General features: G+C 43.2%; 1 protein-coding gene across 2 annotated transcripts in view; it reads left to right on the forward strand.

The window, feature by feature from the left end:
- The window catches only part of Blnk (B cell linker), a 73253-nt gene that overhangs the window by 33134 nt on the left and 20443 nt on the right, over nt 1–19676 (forward strand). Inside the window, exons 4-8 of one of the 2 annotated variants that reach the window (XM_027930117.2) lie at nt 2384–2421; nt 4705–4876; nt 7437–7600; nt 11611–11692; nt 13198–13269. In XM_027930117.2, coding sequence (XP_027785918.2) covers nt 2384–2421; nt 4705–4876; nt 7437–7600; nt 11611–11692; nt 13198–13269 — 528 coding nt within the window. The remainder of the gene's footprint in view (nt 1–2383; nt 2422–4704; nt 4877–7436; nt 7601–11610; nt 11693–13197; nt 13270–19676) is intronic. The other variant, XM_027930118.3, reaches the window with a different exon arrangement.

Consider the following 19676-nt stretch of genomic DNA (forward strand, 5'->3'; position numbering starts at 1 on the left):
CCATTTGTCTGTGGTGGCCATACTGCATGATTGTCCCTAGGGCAAATTAGTATTGGTGGTGTTTTGAGGGCTTATTGTGACATTTGCAATATCCAAGGCAAAAATAAAATTAATCCTCATTGTTTGCCAGGTTTTGCAAAGCACTTTACAGGTATTGCATACTTGATTCTCCCTAAAACATGAGGCAGTCCCTATTATTATTCCTGTTTTACAGTGAGAAAACTGAGCCTTGAATGATATTAAATCCTTGCTCCAAGGCCAAGCAGCTAGTACAGAGCAGAGCCGGGATTTGAACCCAGACTGCGTGGTTCTAAAACCACCACCTGCACACTTCGGGAGGCTCCCTGACTCACCAGAAAGCCAGCCATGACTTTGGGTCTAGTACTCTAGGTCATGGCCGGCAAGGTTGTGACTTTGCAAGCATAGTACTGTGAATTGCCCTTGGACTAGACAGAAGTAGCTAGGTGGGTGGGATGCCATCAGTAACCTCTACCTCAAGGCCCCTTTTACCTTTTCTTGCCTCCATTGTGCCAAGATGTCTGGACCGGATCATTCTTGCTTTCCCTGGTTTTATCTGAATGCTTAGTGGAGGGCTAGGCAGTTCACATGAAATATCAGCAACAGGGGCCAACACAGGTAGCCTGGCCTCCAATTCATCCCCTATATTCACCAATCATGAGGGTTTTTTGCAACCTCTCTAAGAGAGGCCCAGACCTCTTAATTATAAAACAGAGACAATAACCACACATACCCAGTGTTATTATCAGGATAGACTTTTATAACATTAGCCTAGCACCCAGACCATAGGAATCCATTATTATCATCCTGATTTTCATTTGACTCACTTATTAGTTCATACTTTGACCAGTGCATGCAGTTCAAATGCAAAACACCATCCAAATACAAAGATAAGTTAGATAAGCCTTGCTTTTCAGTCCAGAGAGACACAGACAACCTAATTATAGCCCAGGAGAGGGTGAAGTGCTTATGACTTCAAGGCACCAAAAGAGATGCAAAGGGCATGCAAGAGGGCCCAGAAGAGAGGGCAAATGATTGTGTCAAGAGGTTCTGGGGAAGACTTTATGGGGAAGGAAGGATAGGAATTTCCAAGGAGGAAGGACGACAGGCTAGGGAATGGCATGAGCAGAGCAGAGAACTTCTGAAAGCGCACACTCCCGGGAGCAAGCTTCCTGGGAATGGAAGGCGGGAATGGAAGGCTGCAGCAAGAAAAGTCCAAGGAGGGACAGTGGGCGGAGCATTTGAATGTCTGGATGCAGAACCTTGATTTTATTCCATAGGAAGTCACGATGATCCTTGAAAAGGGAACAGCATGGTCCAATCTTTGTTTCAAGAAAACAACCAGAAACTGAAGGACAGATGAGTTAGAGAAGAAAGATAACGTGATAGATAGAGGAACTGGTTAGATGATTACTGCAACTACATTCACCCAGTGGTAAAGTAGACCCTGACTCACTGAGAAAAGGCTCAGCAAATCTGATTTAGGAAGATGAGGCACTGGATTTCATACAGGCATTGTCTAAAGGTTTCTATTGAAATGTCAAAACAAAAACATCTTACCATCGTATGGTCAGTTTATGTGATGGGGTAGATGCTAAACTCAAAATGTGTTTTGGAGGAGAAATATTCAGACCTTCCTTATTCTTTAAATTTATAAGTTACTTTAGGCCCACAGCCTGTCACATTCATTTGTATGTCCCCTACAGACCCCAGGACATTGACTGCAATATGGTTTGGGGGTTCAGAGAAAGAGCTTTGAAGTCAATCTGCAGGGTTCTGCTCCTGCCCTTTACTCTCTCTGCCTTTTACTCTCTGACCTTGGACACATGAGTTATCTGCTCTAGGCCTCAGTTTCCTTACAAGATTTTTGAGGATGCCAAAAAGGTGCAAAGCTCTGATAACATTGCTTGGTACAAGTAAAGCACTGGATTATTATTATTATTTTTTTTAACAACAACAAAATCAAACTTAGAATCAGGATGAGAATTAAGACCTGTCTCCCTGTGCAGTGCTCTTCCTACTCCATGTTGATTCACATACTGATCCAAAGAAAGCCTTAGAAGCCATGGAATGGACTGCAGGTCTCTACTGAGTTGTTCTAAGGCCCCAGAAGTGTCCCTTGACAAAGACAGGCACAGGTCAGAAGCACCTTGGCTCTGCTCCAGTGGAACTTTATGATTTGAGAATCAATTAAAAAAAAACTAAAAAATAAATGAACATCTGACTGCAATAATTATTTAAGGCTAAGAAAAAGGCACTAGGAGGCCCCAAGAAAGGGAATGCAGGTGTGGGGACTTGAGGACAGGCTGGAGCTGGCCAGCTGAGGTTTATGCTTATACACTCTGTGTCCTTCATACCATTTCAGAGAGTCCTGCTGACGAGGAGCAGTGGTCAGATGACTTTGTAAGTATTTGCTCCGGGGTCTGGGAGGATACCAAGGCCCTGTGAGAGGCCTTGCAGAGGAATTGTTTCTGAATTATTCGCTGGTGTTCAGCTGAACCTCACAGGAAGAGGGCGGGTCTGGAAAGGCAACCTGCAGACGAGGCAGAAGTGAGCTCAGGATGGCCGGCTTGACCCAGCACTCACTATGTGCCAGGCTAAGAACTTGACCTTCCTTGTCTCATTTAATTCTCACCTCGGCCCTAACGAGATTTTCAGTGCTGTCACCACACAGCCAAAATAGATGTTAAAATGTTTAAGGATTTCTCTATCCGTTGGTAAATGCCTCTGCCCTACATTCCCTTGTGTTCTGTCACCTCCTGACCCCTGTCCTGGAGCCCAAACACACTAAGAAAGAGTTAATACCTACAGAAAAGTACCTCCAGGACCAACTATGGAAAGTGTCAGTAACTTGCAGTTCCAAATTCAAACCCAGGCCCTCAGAGCTCACAACCAGACTCACAACCACTGAGGTGGCTACTGTGACCTGGAGGACATTATCAGAACTCTGGGAACCACAGAGTAAGAGAGAGGGAACAGGCCATGGAGACATTGGTAGGTGGTGTGCCAGAATGAATTGTGGACCTCCCCAAGGTATTGTCACAATTGCAAGAGCCCCTGAAGCCACTTGTCTCTTAGGTTGAGTCTTGTGTGGACAAGATGTCCTTCCTCACAAAAATTAATCCTAATGCACATCAAATTCATTTAGAATGCCACCCTGATCCAATCTGAGTTTCAGATATACAGAGAATCCAAGAAGGCTCCACACACCTAGGCACCCACTTCCCAGAGAAGAAAATGGAAGCTGAGAATTAAAATGATTTTCCCTCTGTCAATCAGTGGCCAGTGGAATGAGAACCCAGGAGGCAGACTCCATGTAGGCAGCAAAATCAGGCCTGAGCCCAGTTCTGGGCTGTATATACCACCTGGAGCTTATACAGCCATAGGATATAGCAGTTCCCCCTTTTTCAACCACAGAAAAAGAAAATAAAAATGAGGGGAAGAGGTGATTTCCCTACCAGCCACTTGGGTTTGGAGTCCCTCCCAGAGAGCTCTCTGCAGCTGCTGATCCCCAGACGTGCTGCAGCTGCGCCCCCTTCTGGCTGCATCACAAGGCTGCATCTGCAGCAAAACAAAGAAGCCCAGTGGTCTACATCCAGAGGAGAGAGAAAATGGAATTCTCGGGCTGAATAAAAAGCACACAGTGGGGGCATAGAAAACACGAGTAAAACCAGCTTGGAGATGAGGGAATGACTTGCCCCAAAGTCAAAAAACCAAAATGAAGATACCAGCTGTAACAAGAATTAAGTAAACATCCACTCACCATTACTTTTCGTGTAGTGGTCCAACATTGCACACAGGATAAAATCCAAGCTTGTTCCTAAAGCCTCCAGGTCTGCCTGAGGAATTCCTGTTATAAAAATTGCAAGTGAAAGGAAATAAGCTAAAAAAGCAAGTTCCCCATCCATTCATTGGAAATCCATGTGTGGATCATGCATTGTGATAGGCAGTGGGAAGGGAGGTGGATGCAGAGGTCAGAAGACCTCTTAAGTCTGAGTCAAACATCTCCTCCAAACTATTGTATACATAAATGGTACCTAGATAAGCTATCTATGGAAAACGTTTACAACAAGCTATTCCCTGTGTCAAGGGAGAGAAGAGTCTAGAAAGACTTCATCTTCACTGTTTGAGCATCAGACCATACCAGTGTATTTTAATGTGGATTTAAAATGTGTATTTTTAAAAAAGGAAAAGAAAGAAAGAGACTGGATTCTGAATGTGTTTCAGGTCTAGACTCCTCTCTTCCCCTGGCTTATTAGCTCTGCTTAAAACAAAACAAAACAACCCACATCCCCTCAAAGACATCTGTGTTGTTTTCTGGGGCATCCCCTCACCTTCTCCTATTTTCTCGGCATTTAAGATAGAAAGAACCTATTGGTTATTTTATTTATAGATTGGGTTCTTTTTCTGTCTTTTAAAAATGTATTTTATCTTCTGTTCTTGGCCTACAAATAGAGTCTCAGTCACCCTCATGTTTAAATAGTGTGCTGCAGGGGTTAAGGGAACAAGCTCTGGAGGGAGGAAGGTGTGGCTCAGACCCCGTTTTGCCTCTTGTTAGCTGCCTAACCTTGCAAGGTCAGCATCTCCCAGCCTTGGCTTACCCATCACTACACTGGGGGAACCACTTTGACCTGCGATGGTAGGAATTGTGCTGGTGACTAAGGGACACAGGTACACTGAGCGTAGTGTCTACATTTGCAGGACAGCGACTATGAAAATCCAGATGATCACTCAGACTCAGAGATGTACGTGATGCCTGCAGAGGAGAATGGGGATGATAGCTATGAGCCGCCTCCAGCCGAGCAGGAAACGAGGACCATCCATCCTGCCCTGCCCTTCACCAGGGGCGAGTATGTAGGTAAGGCCATCCCCCACCCCAACACACACATACACACACACACACATACTCCAACACCAGCTGCTCTGACTTCCAGGCCCCCAGGGACAGAGGTGGACAAACAGGCTGCTGCCCAAGTGCCCTTTGTTCTGCCCACCATTAGGGCTCACTCTTCCAAGCAGGAAATCTGGGTGCTCACAGATGCAGCCCAAATGGCAAATTTCCCCATTCCAGGTGAAAGGTATCTGTCCTAAATCAGGATCACTGAAAATAGTCAAAAATAAAAGAATTAATAAATTAATAAAGCACACCCTGATGTTCCCCCCGTCCCCCGCCCCTGCCCCAGTAGGCCCAAGGCAATCCAACCTCTGCTTCTCTTAGGGCTTCCCGCACACGAGTTCATGGAATTTTGCTTAAGAAGTTCATATAGAACTCTGACCACCCTCAAGGATCCCTACTCCCACCCATACCAGACAATCCTGGCCCCCTGCCCACAGGGCAGGAGGGTCAGGAAAGCCTAGGAGCCCTGGAATTAGCCTCACAACTCAAATGGACACAGCTTAGGTCTGGTCTTGAGGGCTGCATGTTCCTTTTATTGTCCATAAAGAAAAAATTTACTTTCCAATCTTAGCAGGAGACATTGAGTTCCCCAAAAGTGAGGCCAGCCAGCATGTCCATGACAGTTGGGGCAGTGCTAGCATTTGTACCAAGTGTTTCCTCATGGAAAGGACTTCTGTCCTTTCTCATTGACTACAACTGCTCCTTGTTTTGTTCCACAGTTAGTCTGTAGAGCACCTACTATGTGCCAGAGACAGGACAACATATTCCCCAGACTTTATACTTCACAGTTTAGTGCTTTGCAGACATGGCCTAATCAACTCTCTTCATAACCTCTTTAAAAAGGAAGAGGTTGGCACCAGCCTGTAATCCCAGCAATTCAGGGGGTTGAGGCAGGAGGATGGCAAGTTCAAGTTAGGCACAGACCCTGTTTGAAAATTAAAAAGGCTGGGATGCAGCTCAGTGGGAGAGTGTCCCTGGGGTCCATCTCAAGTTGGGGGGGGGGGGTGGATGGAAAGTAGCAGCTTGGAAGAATGGACTAACTCGGCTGAGGTTCTGTGTGAACTTGACCTCTCAGTCCTCAAGGTTCGTGTGTAACCCACTGTGCTCCAGGCACTGCCCACTGGATTTGGTAACCGATCTTGTTCAGTCTTTGTAATAACCCTGAAAGGGAAGGGTTTTGCTAGGCACATTTTGCAGACCAGGAAACCGCAAAGGTGGCTAGGTGGTTCATTCAAGGGCACACACTTCAAAACCTGTCTTCTACATTTTGCTACCTTGGATGGACTTGAATATTGCATTAAGAAATCTGAGCGAACTCCAAGAACTGTAAATAAAACTTAATAGGCATAGCAATTGGATGCCCAAGTACAAAAGCACAGTAACCAGTGCCGTTAACTACATACCTTCAACAAGGAAGAAGCAAGGGCTGAGGGCAAGAACAGGCATCAGGGGAGGGTGTGGAGTTAGGGGGATAACGTGCAAGGGCAGCTATACCAAGCTAGGGGGACTATAACAGAGGAAGCAGCAGGAAGCCAATGATGGCAGTGTAGGCCACTGTAAGTAAAGGTACTGTCCCCAAGGTAGGAAATGCACCAGGTTGTTCCTACGCTTAGAGTTTCCTAAACTGTATCAGTCCAAATCAAAACTTAGCTCACAGCATCAGCTGGGTAGAGTTGCAGTTCCTAAGCCCTCATGGCCTGGCATAGTAATGTTAGTTCTGCTTATGAGGCAGGCATGCCCCACCTGCTGCTTTCATTGCCATCTTTCTCATTCCTACGATAACTCTCTGAAGTGGGTAGCATGATCTTCCATTTTAAAATGAGGAAGTGAGGCCCAGAGAGGTTGAATAGCCAGCCCAACAGCCGTGTGCGGTGAGTGGCAGAGGGGGGTGCAGAACCCAGACCCATTTTGGCTTCAGAGCTGGATCTTTCCCCAACATCTGCTGAAAATAGACAGACCTGGTGCAAGGGGGTTGCCAGGGTCCTCTAGGAATTGAGGGAAGTCATTGAGGGAAGGGACATAGGTTGACCCACACAAGTGATGGCCACTCTGGATGTACCTTAGAATAGCCTGGGGAATTTTTAAAAGAAGTTCAGACATAATAGGCCTGGGGTGGGGCAGAGGCCTCAGGATTTTTAAAGCTCCCCAGTTAGTTCTGATATTTAACAGGATTGAGAATTACACCACTTACAGACACACACCCTCCCTGTGCTGCTTCGGTCCACTGTGCTTGTAAGAGTGTTGGCCTGACGGTATTCCTGGGCCTATGGGCTTCCGTCACTCCCCCGGGAGGATGTTTTGCATGAGGATGTTCTTCTGGGGTTTATTGTGTAAGTCAGAGACAACAGAAACTTTTTGCTGAACATTCCACTTTGCTCTTTAAGGACTGCCTCACTGATTATTTGTAGCTACATAGATGCCAGTAGTTACATACTTTCTAATCTTCCTGGCCTCCACTCAAGGAACAGTCCGGAACCTCTATTGAGTTGTGTTTTGTTTTTCGTTTGTTTGTTTGTTCAAGATAATCGGTCTAGCCAGAGGCAGTCTCCACCCTTCAGCAAGACACTTCCCAGTAAGCCCAGCTGGCCTTCTGCAAAAGCAAGACTGGCCTCCACGCTGCCGATCCCAGCCTCTCTGCAGAAGCCTCAGATCCCACCCAAACCTAAAGACCTCCTTGAGGATGAGGTACAGTAAATCCGTCTGGAATCTCCCCATGATACAGCAGGGAAGTGAAGTGGATGGCGGAGCTGGCATTTGAACCCAGATAGTGAGGTGTTGGGGCTGGGTGTTGAACAGCTCCCCAGTACCACCTCTGCAACACCCACTGAGGAGAGACTGGCCCCTCATTGAACACAGATGTGCCAAGCACTGTGTGGTTCCAGGGCTTCAGTGATGCCCAGAACAGACCAAGTACCTGTTCTTACAGGGCTTTATACCTGTGGTCTTTGACCCTTGAACAGATCACTCAATTTCCCTCAAGTTCCTCATCTGTAAAATCAGAATGTACCAAACATGGTAGGTATTGCTATAAAAATCACCAAAATAATGTATAAAGCTATTAAAAGCCCACATGACTTGTAATAAGGAAGAATCTTGTGTGTGGGCATGTAATAGCTAATCAGAATGACCCCTGATAAACAAATAGGGCCTGGGGCAATGGGAAAGTGAAAATAGGATGAATTTGTGGCACTTTTGATTCTCAAATCTGTAGTCCAGGGGAAGGCAGACAGGAAGAATGGTATATTAATGCTGAAACATATGAACGTTGAAGTTGATCTAAGATAATTTTAAGAGCAATCACTTATATTTTTGAATCATGATATTACAATAAATAAAATATTGCTAATTAACATAGGTCACAATAGTAGAACAATCTACTTGATGTCAAAAAACCAATTATTGGGCTGGGGATGTTGCTCGGTGGTAGAGTGCCTACTTAGCATGTGTAAAGCCCTGGGTTCAATCCTTAGTACCAAGGGGGCAAAAGAGCAATTAATGATGTCACTATAGCCAAGCATTTGTGATTTGTTCATGTGATAATGGGGTTTATAAGATACAGCAATGCCAGGGTGATTTCCTTAGGACATAGATTGTGATGGTTCTTGATCATTCACTTATTTTGTCAGGTAATGATCTTCAAGCATTTAATTGCAATTAGGAAACATATATTATGCATTCCCTGTCTGTAAACCCTATAAAAGGCAAAGCAAAGCCAACAAACAGAACTTGTTGGAATTAGAGCGATTTTTTTTTTCTGTATTGCTCTTTTGGAATAAAAATGTCTTGATTCCAGAAATATCATTATTCTAAATAGCTCAAATTCTAGACATTACAGATAAAACAGCTTCTAGTGTAATCAAGCACTGCAGGCAAAACAAGTACAAACTGAGAATTCAGAGGAAAGAATCAATTCTGAAGTGTGAAATTGGGCTAGGAAGCTTTGGGTAGGGCACTGTGCTTCTGGCTTCCCTATAACCATCAGGTATTGGTGCCAAGTGCCAATGCCAAAGTTCTGTGTTCAGATACAAGAAATTTGAGGGTTTTGTTGACTACAGGCTTGAGAGCAAGGACATGCTTCCTGGGGACTCAGCCTCTTCTGTCACAGGAACTAGTCCCTGCAAGAAAGGCTAGACTCTGGCAATATGTTGCTCAAACTGCCAGCTAATCCAGAAAGGTTGACCCATGGGGCCAAAAGGGTCCTGCAAAGATACTAGAGCCTCTCAACATGCCCACTATTCAATGCTGCTAAATCATCTTACCTCAGCCTTGGCTCTTGGATTAGCCAATTTCAATTCTATTCTCTGAGCCTCTTGATTATACAGGCACTGGAAATACAAACACAGATCAGAGAACCTATTCAGAATCTACACTCTGACACAGTGAGTCTAGCAACAGAGCAGAGGGCAAGAGCTCCCCTCTGATTGGCAGATCTAGAAGACTTCTACTGTTATAGCAATGTACACCCCTCCCCACAAAAAGGTCATACAACCAGACAAGAGCCCAGCACAATTTCCTCCCAGGTCTGTTCAACTCCAGAGCCTCACTCCCTCAGCCAAATCATCTGCAGCCAAAGATGACTGCAGAATTGAGGTGATGTGTGAATAGAACAACCCGGGACCTTTGGGCCAGGTTTGGAAGTGAAGAAAGAGATGAGAAATTACAATTAAATGAAAAAATGATTAAAAATATGACAGAAAGAGGAGGAGGAAGACTCTAGTACTAGCGTGTTGTGGATCGGAGTGTGAGTCCTGAATTCTTGCACCATCTAGGTTCAAATCTCAGATCTACCACTTTTTAACTGTGAGACCTTGAGCAGGCTGTCTAATTATTCTGTGTCTCAGTTTCTTTATTTTGAAATGGAGCAATGATGGTACATACCTTATTGGGTTGTTAGAAAGATGAAATGAGACAATGTGTGCAAAATACTTAGAAAAGCACCTGGCAATAAATATTGGTTTGTGTTTCTCCTAGTACCTTTCTTGACTACCCACCAGGACAGATTGTAAAAACTGCTTTTAAGATCTTATTATCTCATTTATAGCTTATCGGTATAAAATCATTACCTCCCTGTATCTGTGGTCAATTGATTATTGACAAGGTGCCAATACAATGGAGAAAGAATTATGTTTTTAAATAAATAGTGCTTCGAAAACTATATAACCACATACCAAAGAAAAACGTGGTATTAGTATTAGATAGTATTAAACACTATCTAATACCACATACACAATTAACTAAAAATGAATTATAAACTTAAATGTAAGGACTAAAATTATAAAATTCTTAGAGGAAGGCACAGGAAGAAATCTTTGTCGCCTTGGTTTAGGCTATATTTTTTTTAGATAGGACAACAAAAAAGCCCAAGGAACAAAAGAAAAAGATAAAATGGACTTCACAATTTAAAACTTTCATGCCACAAATGATACCATCAAGAAAATGAACTACAATTGACAGAAAAGGAGAATAATTTTTTGAATCTTATATCTAATAAAGGACTTGTATATAGAACATACAAAGAACTCCTGTGAATTCAACAATAAAAATATAACTGAACTAAAAATGGGCATGGATTTGAATAGACATTTCTCCAAAGATATACAAATGAGCACGTTCACCATCATTTGTCATCAAAGAAATGCAAATCGAAATTACGAGAGACACTGCTTCATACCTGTGAGGATTCCTATACCCCAAAAGACAGACAATAACAAGTATTGGTGAACATATGGAGAACCATCACACAAAGCTGGTGGGGGTGGAAAATGGGGCAGCCACTTTGGAAAACATTTCACTGTTCCTCACACTATGAAACACAGAGCTACCATCTGACCCAGTGATTTCACTCCTAGGAGGTGAATTCCTAAGAGAAATGAATGTCTACCCCAAAATGTGTTCACAAATGTATATAGCAGCATTACTCATAACATCCCCAAAGTAGGAGCAACCAAATGCCCATCAACCGATAAACAAAATGTGGTATATTCATGATAGAATATTATTTGTCCATAAAAAGGAATGATATGATGACACATGAAAAAAATCTGGAAATCATCATGTAAGTAAATATGTGACAAAAGACTACATGATGTATGCTTTCCTTTATATATACAGTGTTCAGAATGAGCAAATCTGTATAGTCAGAAAGAAGGCTTGTGGTTGTCTAGGTCAGGGGAGGGGATAGATGGGAGAGTGACTAAAGGGTGCAAGGTTTTTTAGAGGGTAATAAAAATCTTCTAAAATTAGATTGTGGTAATGATGGCACAACTCTGTGAATACAACCAACTATGTTCAGAAAATAATTTTTACAAAATTGTGCCTGTGTCGAATACGTATGAACTTTTTTCCTTGTCATTATTGCCTGACAACTGTTTACACAGCATTGTATCACATTAGGTATTTTAACTAATCTAGAGATTATTTAAGGTCTACAAGAGGGTATGCATTGGTTATATGTGAACACTACCTATTTTATAGGGAACTTAGTATCCATGGAGGGAGAAGGTCCTGGAATTAACCCCTGTAGATACCAAGGGATGGCCATATACCAAATTGCACTACGTAGTCTACTTTACATAGTGCAGTCTTATGGCATGTGAATTATAAGTAAAGCCTTGTTTTAAAAAATTCCTCCTTCCCTCCCCACAGTCAACTATGACTACCCAGATTTTTCTCATTAATTTCTGCATTTCCTTTAGGCTGATTATGTTGTCCCTGTAGAAGATAATGATGAAAACTATATTCATCCAACAGAAAGCAGTTCACCTCCATCTGAAAAAGGTAAGAGTCTGCAGATTCCCGCATCTGACAACTTCTAGAAGTTACTCAGGGCATTCAGAACTCTTTAGTAGTAAGCATTAAGGGTTCAGACATGGCAATGCCCTGGCCTCTCTCCTCTGTAGCCACAGCATGGGCCTCCTTTGGCTGGTGGAGCAGAGATATCAGTGAGCAACTCATCTCTGGAGCCTTTCCCCCTACCTTCCTCATTCTACTTTCCTCTCCCATGATTTAATATTTCCATCCCAACTTCTAAAAGCACTGGGTTACCTTCAGCTGCCCTTGCATAGAAAGATTTCTCATAAAACCGAATAGAGCTGCAAGCCACCATGTTGCCTTATACAGTGGCGCACTAGGAACAATTTCCATAGAGGACTGATGGGGTGAAAGAGTGAACTGTGCTGTGAATCCTGATTCTTAAAAGGTCCTGGTATGCCGCAGTCTGGCTGGGCACAAATAACCGAGCCGCCACAAAGCCTTGTAGGTTCAAACAGCAACTCTTTATTCCCGAACTCTCATTGGCACTCTACACACACTTCCAGGTAACACACTCCCTCCACTGGGCTCCGCGTGCCAATTCTCAGGGAACCCTGCGAGAACTCAACGGGAACTCCAAAGTGGGGGGGGGGGCGAGGCAGCAGGATCTGCCCTAATCCCGGAGCAGGGTCACCTTTCAACCATTCCCTCTACAAAATGCCAGGTGTCATTCCGACTAAACTGTGGCTCTCAACACTGGTATCCCAGGCTTATGAGAAACATCGCATTTATAAATCCTGTACAGTGTAGCAGATGCTCTCACAAACAAGTTACCCTAAAAAAGCCAGTGCCACACTCTCAGGTCTGGCACCAAAATAGGGCATGTTTATTCTGAATGTAGTTCCTTTGCAGAATATAATCCCATGCACTTGCCTCTTCAGGTAACACTACCCATCTAATAAACTTGACTGCAAGGTATTAAGTCTGCCTCCCTGTAGCAACACTTTCCTGTACCCCTAAGACCCACCTGAATTCCCAAGCCACCATTGCCATAAAACAACACATACATATTTCTCTTCACCCTCCCCCTAAAATACACACACACACACACACACACACACACACTCCAAGAGAAATTGTATGTATTGCATGTTGAAGGGAAGTTGGGGAGTTGGGGGGACTATTAACTTGGCCTTTCCATGATTAGGTTGAACATACTTCTACTAAAAAAAAAAAAAAATTCATCTCCTAGAACTTCAGTTTGGCGAATGATATTCCCTGTATTCATTTTAACAAATCCCTGTCATAAAATAATCTGATTATTCCTTTAATCCTTAATATATTCATTCCAGAGATTTCCTGTGAGGAGACTTCTTTGAATGGTTTGTGTGTTTAATAAGGGTGTCTCTTACTCATTCTTGGCAAATTCCATAGTCTGACCCATTAGGACCCTTTAGTTTTCCTGATGAGGTAATTTTCCCCAGGAGAATGTATCTGTCATGGTTATCTGTATATATTTTTGTGTGTTTAAGCTCCTATGGTGAACAGATCAACCAAGCCAAATAGCTCCTCCAAGCTGACCTCTCTTCCCGGAACAGCTTCAGGTATAGTATCACGTGATTTGGTTTGGTTTTGAATTTTTCCAAATGAGATCTATAGCTCAGATCCAACATGAAGAAATTAGCACTTGTATTTCCCATTTCTTAGTAGATGGGAACAGTGTGGTGGCCCCTCTGTGGAAAGAATCCCCACCCCAGGCCCTCTGGCTTCTACTAGACAAGTCCTGGTCTACATCCCACCTCACTAAGCACTTGACGGCTTCTCCTGTCTCTGGCCCCTGGATGAGGATTTCCCCAGGGTTTGGCCCTCAGCTCTTCCACTGTGGTGTTAAAATCAGGGGATTTGAGTCAGATAGACCTGGGTTGGAATCCTTGGTTACCAGCTGTACCATCCTGGACTTGTGCTCCCCAGATTTTGTAATCTGTAAGTGGAGACAAACAATAACCCCTGCCCTTGACAGGAGAATTCTGAAGTCATGACAAGAACTCTTAATGAGTGCCTGGCACACCGTCAGTGTTCAGGAAAGAGGATGACTTTTCATATTTTTAGGTTTGTCCACTCTTCTGGCGTTGCTTCTTGTGTCTATGGGATAACTCCCTGGTATCCAGCCCCTGCCTGATTTCCCTTCTGAGGGTCATAGTGTCCCTGCAAGCTCAATATTGCCATCACTGAGCTCAAAGCTATTGCCATCCTGGTTCCTCCAGGCTACACATCTCAGAGTTCCTGAGTTCTTTCCAAAGCCTGCTGTTTCTTCCTTCCAAATGTGCTCTTCCATTTTAGCAGCTACACCCTAGGTGGGGCTTTCTTCCTTTATCTCTGCATACCTTCTGGTCTGTCACTTAGCCACACCCCTGCGTCTCGGCTCTCTCCTTAGCAACAAGAATGAGCTTCTGAACTACTGCAGATATTGCCAGCTCATCCCATTATGTGTCACTCCTACCCAAGCCATGGACATCCAGAAGAAGTCCCTGGTTGTCTCCTCCTGTAGGTTTTGGCAGCCCCCAAACCTGTAGATACTGAATAGTACCCACAACCCTCAAGACCAGAGATACTGAGGGGTACCCACTCCCCACCCTATTACCAGCAGAGAGGGGTGGGACTCCCACTCCTGCATTCCCAGAGTGTTCTCTCTGTCTCTGTCTCCCCTACACACACACACATACACACAACACACACACACACACACAACACACACACACACACACACACACACACACACACACACACCCTATCCCAGAGTTGAACACAAGGGTTTGGAACTTTAGGCTCTGCTTCCATTGAAAGGATCCTTGAGAGAAAATTGAAGGGGAAACTATTTTTAAAAAATCATTTCTTAGACTCTTTCCTGGTGAAATTGTTCACTTTTCTCACAATTTCTAGTCTGACCCTCTTCCTCAGAACCCACAGCCTCTTTGAATGTGGGAATGGGAAGTCAGAGCCCTATTTCAGCTCATCTTATGTTCTGGGAACAAAGGGCAGCTTGCCAGCCCAGAATGTCATGATGAGGCTACTATAGTCCCCGTTGAAATGGGGAGCCAAGTCAGGATGAGAGTTTGACTACAGATGAATGAATCCTCCTTTAGAAACCAGTTTATTAATCTCAGCTTGCTTGCCTTACAAGGACTTTTTCCTAAAACACACCCTGTACTCCAATCTGCCTGTATTTCATGGGTCCTGCTCTTTGGTCTTTAGTGGGTTTTTACTTTTAAGGCACCAAATCTTGTCCATCCTTCAAGACCCAGTGTGAGGCCTCCCGCTCTGGTTTCTGTGGCCTTCAGAGACTTCTCCTTTACCAAAAGTCTCCCTATATATATCCTTGACCCTTACCTATTTCCTGATCACTCTGTGTCTCATCTAATTCTCAAGTATATTAGAGGCTCCTTGAAGACCTTTGCATGGACAGCACTCATTCAGGAGGCCTTTACTTACCCCACATTGGGATAGGGTCCCATCATGTTGCCGCAGTCTGGCTGGGCACAAATGCCGCAGTCTGGCTGGGCACACAATCACGAGCCACCACACAGCTTGTAGATTCAAACAGCAACTCTTTATTCCCGAACTCACACCAGCCGTCTACCATCACGTTCTGGGGAAGTCCACGTTCTCTGCCCAAATCCACCTTCTCTGCCCAAATCCACCTCCACTGGGCTTCTGTCTCCCAAAATATACTGTCTGAATCACGTGAGAACTCAAGGGGAACTCAGGCAGCAGGATACGCCCTATTCCCAGGAGGAATAATCTTAAACCTTAAACCTGGAACCTAAACTGGGAACGCCCTAAACACGATTTATCTTAAAACCGGGAACACCCTAATCTGCCTTGGTCCTTGAGCAAGGTCACCTACATTCAATGTCGCTGCAACATGTCAGCAACATGGGGTACGCTGGCAAGGAAATTGTCATACCTACTTGGCTAATGGCTCCCAGCATCTCCCCCCTTCTGATTAATTAAACAACAAGCAATGTGGCTTAAGGACCGTGCCTGGTAGGTTGTCCAATTCAACATATGGTTCTTACCCGTCATCGGAAAACTGACCTTTAGGCGTCAGCCTCCTGTCTTAGGTTGATACCACTGCAATTGAATCATACCCGTCACTGACTACCGGTCCAGCATACAGCCATACTTGTGGATAGGTCTATGCACCAGTGGGGGGGTGAGGTTCTTTGCCTCACCTCTGTTGGCCCCCAAATTTGGCCTTGGTGCCAGTGGGGGAGTGAGGTTAATGTGGCTTAAGGACCGTGCCTGGTAGGTTGTCCAATTCAACATATGGTTCTTACCCGTCATCGGAAAACTGACCTTTAGGCGTCAGCCTCCTGTCTTAGGTTGATACCACTGTAATTGGATCATACCCGTCACTGACTACCGGTCCAGCATAAGCCATTGGCCCCCAAATTTTAGACCATCACTAGCAGAAGGGAGGAGGATACAGAAATGCCACGACACCAAGCCAATTGACGGCTCCTTGGGAAAAATTGCATCACTGGTGACACCATCAGCAAAGATATGCCAGCACTACCACTATTAACATGGGGTGCGCTGGCAAGGAAATAAAAATTATATCACTGGTTAATCACTGTTGCAGATGTAAGAATGGCCAAGCTGGAGTTCTGGATATCAGCTGTTATGGATTTGAGTCAAATCATCTTCTTTTCAATCTGTAGAGACTGTTTTAGTTAATCTTTCTGGAATCCAAATGGGCTGCTGTTCTCCCTGTGGAAAAACACAAACAGACCCCCGACTCCAGACAATCACTGGGTCAGGACCTTTCCATTGTCCTGTTAGAATATCTTTCCAAAGTACTTTAGGCTTATGTACATTTTTTGGATACATATGCCTTTCCGCAGCACTAAGTCCTGATGAATCCAAATTTAAAAAGTTTAGAGTAAAAAGCGTTATTTTAAGTTTATCTATGGGGGATATATACCCCTTTCCAATTCCCTCTTTTTGCTTTAATAAGTATGTCTGTATCTAATAGTTGTCTTAGCTTTTTGCATTTTCTATCTGTGTAATACCTTACTTGACATTTTCAACCATTTTCTATCTTATTTCTATCTTCTAGTTTTTTTTTTTCCTAAGGTTTGTATTTTTACCCTTAGTTGCTTATTTTCCTCCTAGTTTTTTTTTTTTTTTTTTTCCTATTTTGTGGGTTTAAAATTCTTGTCTTCCTACATCTTTTCTATCTTTTTACATCTTCTTTATCTTTTTTCTTTTTAACTTTCTATACTTCTGTCTTTAAAGTTTTTCACTTTAAATTTTTAATCTTCTTTATCTAAATATCTTTTATCCTATTATCTTCCCATTTTTTAAGCAATGCCTTTAAGATTAACTAAGCTTCTTTCCTCCATCATGAAGGCATTTTAACCACCTTCAATTTAACCTTTTAAAGCCTTCCAATTATCATCTACACTGTACTTTTAAATGTACTTTTTCACCACCTACAACTTCACTCTTTTAAACGAGGCTTAGATTCTGTTTAAATCTCTTTAATGTTAGTTTACATGGCTGCCCTTCAACCAAAGGCTTTTTTTTTTTAAACTCCATTGAGAAGCTTTGTCTCAATCTGCCATGTACAAATACCTTTTTCTTCTTTTTTCCTTTCTCAAGCTTTTAAAGTAAGTCTAGTTTCCTCAAAATCTTTTTAAATGGCATTTTACAACTTTTTACTTTACCACACAGATTATCACTCATCTAGAAACATTTCTTTTTCCTTTAACCTTTTATATTAAAATATATTTCCATATCTTGAATCTTTTTCTCTTTTTTAACCGTTAACCCTTTTTATAAATTCACATTTTGAAACAACTCTTATAAAATTTCTGATTTAGACAAATTACTCCACTTTAATAAGATGAAAGACTTTCATGTTTTTTATGATACTATACTATAATTGAAACCCAACTGAAAATTTTTCTACTCTTTGTATATAAATTACACATGATAGAATCTTAACACTTAGTAAACTTGTTTTAGCAAAGACACAGACACAAAGCAATATTAAACATTTTTCCATTTACCAATTTATGAAAACACACATAATGTTTAAATATATTACCTTATGGAACTTAATAAGTAAAGAGTACTTGATTTCATATTTAGTGGTTGATATTTTAACACTTTAGCATTGTAAATTAATCAGATATCTGTAAAAACCAAGATCTTAGACAAGTGTAGTAAACAGAACTAGCCATCTCTTTCTTGAAGAAAACTCCTTCTACAGGATACCATGATGGTCCCATTGATATACTTAATAACTCGTCTTTAAAAAGCCATGGGCTACATTTTTGTATTGTATCAACATATGTCCTAACTGCTCTTGGTCTTACTGGGGTGCCTCTTTCCTCTAACAATTTTTCTTCCTCGGAGGCGAACAACTTCAAACCTTGAGTCAACCATTTCCCCCAGTTTGCCTGAGAAAGTTCTAGGAACAGGCAACTTGAAATAAAAACAAAATAAATCAAAACGATAACACATTGTTTTTTGAAATGTTCACCCATTCTTTCTCTCTTCCTCAAGGGTGAGAAATTTCACTTACCTCTAAGATTCAGAAGTTCCCCGTACGGGCCACCAAATGCCGCAGTCTGGCTGGGCACAAATGCCGCAGTCTGGCTGGGCACACAATCACGAGCCACCACACAGCTTGTAGATTCAAACAGCAACTCTTTATTCCCGAACTCACACCAGCCGTCTACCATCACGTTCTGGGGAAGTCCACGTTCTCTGCCCAAATCCACCTTCTCTGCCCAAATCCACCTCCACTGGGCTTCTGTCTCCCAAAATATACTGTCTGAATCACGTGAGAACTCAAGGGGAACTCAGGCAGCAGGATACGCCCTATTCCCAGGAGGAATAATCTTAAACCTTAAACCTGGAACCTAAACTGGGAACGCCCTAAACACGATTTATCTTAAAACCGGGAACACCCTAATCTGCCTTGGTCCTTGAGCAAGGTCACCTACATTCAATGTCGCTGCAACATGTCAGCAACATGGGGTACGCTGGCAAGGAAATTGTCATACCTACTTGGCTAATGGCTCCCAGCATCATGTGTTCTCCTATACTGCCCTGTGCATGCCCTTTATCCCATGACCCCTGGGGAGACTCCTGTCTTTCCTCTTAAGACTCTCAGTTCCATGTCCCAGCTGGCTCAGGACCTAATTTAAAGGAGGCACCAAAATAGTGAAGGGCCAGTTGGTTAAGAGGGGACATCCCCAAACACTGGCTGTATTTAAAGAATCTCATGGCACCATCACGAGGGCGTTAAACCATGGGATGTATTACTCACAAGTTTGATATTAACCCAGTGGAGCTGTATTTTAATATTAGAGGCATCAGATGAAGAAACCAAATCTAAACAAGAAAATAATGTCCTGGTTATGGGATTATTGCATGCAGATGGGAGGAAGGACGGGGGCTAGAGGCAGTGAGGTGACTTGGGAGGGACCACACCACATTAGGACCTCTGGAAAATGTTGGTTTTGGCCCTGTGATAACCAGTAAGGTGCTCACTGAGGAAGACATAGGAAATGAGGTGCGTCGACAGGCTCTGCCCTTCCCTTGGTGTTGCCTCCTGAGAAGCACAGAGGCATGGACCCAGCCCAGACTCCAGGCCAGAGGGCTCCGGTCCTGGCTCTGACATTTGCTAGGACCTTGTGCAAGTGAAGTAATCGCTCTGTTTCTTCCTCTGAAAAATGGAGGAAAGGGCACCTATGCCTAGTGGTATTATGAGAAGTAAAGGAATAAATACATAAGGATCACACTCATAAAATGAAAGATTCTGTCATTATTACGGTTACCCTTAAGAACCCCTTCTTTTACCTGCCTTGATTTGGGACCATTCTGGTGGAGCATCCTGTATACCTCTCAGGGAACAATTTTGTTTCTTCCTTCTGATATAAAGTTTTACTCTAAATCAGGGCTTCTCAGCCTTGGCACAATTAACATTTGGGGTCAG

The sequence above is a fragment of the Marmota flaviventris genome, chromosome 4 (assembly GCF_047511675.1).
Source record: "Marmota flaviventris isolate mMarFla1 chromosome 4, mMarFla1.hap1, whole genome shotgun sequence".
NCBI lineage: Eukaryota > Metazoa > Chordata > Mammalia > Rodentia > Sciuridae > Marmota > Marmota flaviventris.